The sequence below is a fragment of the Opisthorchis viverrini genome (genome assembly GCF_000715545.1).
Source record: "Opisthorchis viverrini unplaced genomic scaffold opera_v5_11, whole genome shotgun sequence".
NCBI lineage: Eukaryota > Metazoa > Platyhelminthes > Trematoda > Opisthorchiida > Opisthorchiidae > Opisthorchis > Opisthorchis viverrini.
In genome coordinates, this window is record NW_008751667.1 from 821,252 (window position 1) to 825,906 (window position 4,655).

The following is a 4,655-nucleotide window of genomic DNA, read 5'->3' on the forward strand; positions in this document are numbered from 1 at the left end:
GGTTAAGTGTTCAAACTACTAGCCGGGAGGTCGCGGGTTCGAGGCTCTCCGGAGTTTCGTGAGATGCGCACTGCTGATGATTTCCAATAAGGATGAAACAGCTGTACGGTGCTTCTCGGCTTTTCAGCATAGATTGGCTTCACTTACAGGACGAAATCCCACAAGCCTCCTGACTATTAGTTCAGGAGTAAACCGCGTTCACCCGTACGTTGCCTATCGATAAAATGTGTGGCCCCAGTCAACCAACCCCAAGGCTTGATGGTCGAGTACGCGTAAGCACTGCTCAGATTGAGATGGTAGAATAAATCTCGGAGGAAATGCATGAAATGTCTTCCTTCTGCACACAGCAGTTTCAGGATTATTTATTTCCAAAATGGGTTTTGTCGGAAGCAACAAAGTTTTCATCCTAGTGTTGTGCTCCAAGCATCTTGCCTCAGTTCTTCAAACACCAATCACATTCGGTTTGCCATTATTGCTTCAGCCAATACGTATTCAAATCAAGCCAGTTGATCTCTGGTTGGTACTGGATTTCCGACGATACTCTCATCGACCCTTGGTTGTCCTTCCCGAGGCACCACTGGCGACGGTCAGGACAGTACGAATCACGCGATGGAACGGCATTCGTATCAACGGCAAAGGTGTACTGCTCAAACTCTTCCGAATACTTCACGGGGACAAAACTTTCGATGGCTTGCTTAAGCGGCAAATCGAAAAGACTGTTCGCAAGCGCTTAGAAAATAGACTCCGCTGACAATCTTGTCGTTAGCAAGGGTGAACAATATTTATTTCAATTCTGCCTACTGATGAATCTCTCAGTAGTCCGCATAATTCTCAAATTACCATCACCTTGACTCCCTTACCGTCAGCGGAAATTTACACAGCTCGGTCAAAAGTATCCAGCACATTCTGATTTGTTTATTATTCTGTACAATTGTTTTGATAAACTAATCTATCTATTATGATCCCGTACCACACTAAGAATTGCATTCAGCACTTACCACTACCCAACAATTAGGCAACCATCCAGAAACAACTTTAGATTTCAGCGTGTGTAAAGGTTAACGAAAACTACAGTGCATGAATGAAGTGTTGCTCGTGTCACCTTGTTCTATCAGAACGTTATGCCTTCTCTCTTGCTCTGTGATGACCCACCTGTCACCAATTCCTTGCCAATGATTCCGCTAACGATCTGTTCACTTTCAAATTAACGTTTTGGGGACGATATTCCTCCAAAATTGGAATTGCACTCTGCTTCATCTCGAAGAGTGCAACATTGGTTACAGGTGTAGTGACGGATAGACGCAGCGTTCGTCACAATCCGTTATGTGCTCAAGGGAGCACGTGTGGGTGAAATCACGTTTCGTGCGTACCTGCTTAATGAGTTAGTGGGATATTTGTAGACATCACAAAATCAACTTGGGATTGTTACTCTAGCAGCTGCTCCCGCATTACCAAGGCAGGAAATTTTTCCGTTTTAGGCAAGTGCATTCAGGACGCTCGCTATCAGCCGGTCGATTCTCTCTAAATATCTGAGGAAATGACTTTTCCCGCAACTTTTAGAACAGCGTCACTGCGAGTATTCGCTTCGAACAACGAATCACTCGAATAGCGAAGCTTTCACAAAAGTAAGATAGTTTTGAGAACGAAGAAGGTAGCGAACAAAGCTTGTTTTCTGTGATTGTCACTCTTGGCTAATACATCACAAATTTATATGGTAGCAGAAATCACGTGGAAAAGGTTAAGATCGGGGCTACATACACTTTAGAGAAATAGAAATTTAGGGAAGGGGGGTTGGATGAGGGATAGGTCAGTGGGTCACGGAATCAGGTAAGTGACATCAGTGTCAGACAGACCGGATGTTTCTTAGGCCAGTTCAAGTTCAGAGGTTGCACAAATTTCTTTCGGACGCAAGTTGTGGATCCAGCAGTCGGATTCCAATCGCCTCTGCGATCGATAGTAGTCTGGATCGTACCAGTCATGATCGGTTCCGAAGTACCCGGTTTATAATGGTGAAAGCTTGCTCCTTGTCTATGACATGACTGGTTTCGGTCACATTTGGTGCAATCGCGCTTGAGCCTGGTTTCTTCCCACTACCACTCAGAGGTACGCAATTGTGTTCTCGTATTCTGTCCGACAAATGCCTTGTCCTACGACCCACATATGATGCTCGGCACGAGCATACAAATAGTTTACTTGGCCCCTGGCCCAGATAGCTATAATCGGCAAGTTAGCAATCGATTCTCATGATTACATGTTTTCTTGGGACAACAGTCATCGAAAGTTGACCGCTCCTGACCACCAGAACTGCCCCCAGTGAACAGTAATTTTTCCAGCTAGGTTTCTGATTCTAAGATGTCCCATAAGACATCAGAGCCGACAAGTATTTCCTCATCGTCAGAGATGTTTCGATTTTTCCAACGTGGCTGGGAAAACGTTTCTGTTTTTCTAAAGTTTGTTCTTACAATCTGGCCCAATGTTAGTTTTACTCTGTACGAGATGCATCCACTTTGTGCTTAGATATTTGTAGAGATACCAAACTTGGTACATAATCCAAACATACAGAAAGTTGGTGTGAACATCCTAATCGCCACTCAAAGGTGCAGCAGTGTTTGGCAACATGTGCAATCTTTGTGTGGTGTTCAACAGCCACAAAGTTGACAGTCGCTTAGCTGGTTTCCTACCCAAGCATTTGGGCTAATTCAGTCGAGGTAACGACAACCGGCGATTGATCCCACATCGCATGAGACACACAGGTTTGCCCTCTCCGATCTAAAGTAACGATTTTCACCGAAATGAATAGTTCACCGAAATGAATAGGCATTTGTCGTCAACCACCTTCACCTGATAGAGATATCCCAGTCAACGGCGAATCGGTAAAGTTCTACTCAGGCCGATTATAACCTAATTAGGACTGACAAGAGCGAGGGTCGCTAATCCATCCAGGTTGGCTCAATTCGTCCGTAAATTGCTTTCAGTCAACGCAGGTGCATGGTCACGTGCCTGGAGAAACAAGCCTTCTTCTAAGGCCGGATGAATATGAATAGCATTCACTTGTCACCAAATTTGGACCTAACATGCCGTAAAAATGGGGAACGCGAATATTCACTCGACACCTATTTGGTCAGTGTGATCCTCTTGTGATCTATTTATTGGTTTTCGCTTCACAAGAATGCAAATAGCTTCACTCATAACCAAGCAGAATGTACTGCCAAGCGTAGATGGCTGAGTAGTGAAGGTGACCAAAGCCGGTGGCTGGTGAACCAGTGGAAACCAATCCAATCAGCTGACAGAGTTTCTAATCGCTCCCAACAAAGGATGGTTCAGCTGTAGCACCCTTTGGGTGTCTAGCTGTCACACCACTTGAAGGTAGCACAAGGGTCGAGCTGTTGCCAAGTTGCTCAAGCCTAGGCATGAGCAGTCGAGACTCGGAGGTTGGGTTTCGCTCCTCGGGCACCAGCCATCTTGTTGAGCTCCCTCTCAACAAAGTCCGTTCGTTTTATCCTCAAGATTCCTCCGAAACTTTAGTAGTAAAGTTGGCGAGACGGGTTTTTGTATAGTCCGGTGCCATTTCAGATAAGTCTGATAGCCCTGACTATCACCTTGCCAGTAAGTTATGAACCGTCTCTCTGATCCTTTAAAGGTTTGGTAGCACCAAAGTCCTTTAAACAAGAGAATGCGTGGAACCTGAAGGTGTTCAGGTCCCAGAAGGTAGCTTCTCCCAAAGAGCCAACGCTGGTGCATACAGATGGGAGAAACCAGTCGTGTAGCACTTTTAGGGTACGATCTTTCCTGAGAGTCACCTGGTTGAAAATGGACAAACTTCTGGACCTAGACAGGGCACGTCAACACATAATGCCATCACATATAGCAAAATCAGCCCGGGGCTGTATGTTGAGTGTTTCGTCCAAGGAAAGACGAAAACAGCCAGACCGCCGAGGAGTGAAACTTCCATCTGAGAAGTCGTTGTTAGAGGAGGCAGTCAACACGTTTAAACGGGTGATGTGGCTTCCACGAACGAGGGATGAGGGGCACTGTATCCTGTCTAAGTGCGAGTTAATCACATCGCTGATCAGTCCCGTGGCTACTAGCCAGGAGGTCGCGGGTTCGAGACTCTCCGGAGTTTCGTGAAATGCGCAGTACTGATGACTCCCAATAAAGGCGTAACAGTTATACAGTGCTTCTTGGCTTTTCCTGGCTCCATTTATAGGACGAGATCTCCAACAAAAACAGATGGTGACCATGAAGGCCGCAGTCGGTAATAAAAACTCGGTAATTTTAGATCCCCAGACAAAACTGTAGAGCGGCTGTTCGGCTACGATATACCTGGCTATCAGTGTGTGATCTTCAGCCACGTACGGTTACAAAATCGCGGCTCGGATTACACAACACCAGTACCGTTTAATTTCATAAACCGAAATAGCAATTAAAGTTTCCGTACTTTTCTGTCAGCTCCAACAAGAGTTGCACAGTTGCCAGTAGCGGTCTTAGCGAAAATGAGACCACAGATATTTGTCCCTGAAGGGACCACTTCTCACAATTGGTCAGTTCTAGAAGAGGTCATAATATATGGACATTCTTTCCGGACGGTTCCCTGAGAGAAGAGCAACCAGTATGGAATGAAGTTGGTTTAAATTGGAGGGAGAAATATGTGAATA

General features: G+C 45.5%; 1 protein-coding gene across 1 annotated transcript in view; it reads left to right on the forward strand.

Moving 5' to 3' along the window:
• The window catches only part of T265_01039 (hypothetical protein), a gene marked incomplete at both ends in the record, with an annotated part of 11,628 nt that extends 10,419 nt beyond the window's left edge, over positions 1-1,209 (forward strand). The window contains one exon of the mRNA XM_009164982.1: positions 482-1,209. Coding sequence (XP_009163246.1) covers positions 482-751 — 270 coding nt within the window. The remainder of the gene's footprint in view (positions 1-481) is intronic.
• Between the last annotated feature and the right edge of the window lie 3,446 nt (positions 1,210-4,655).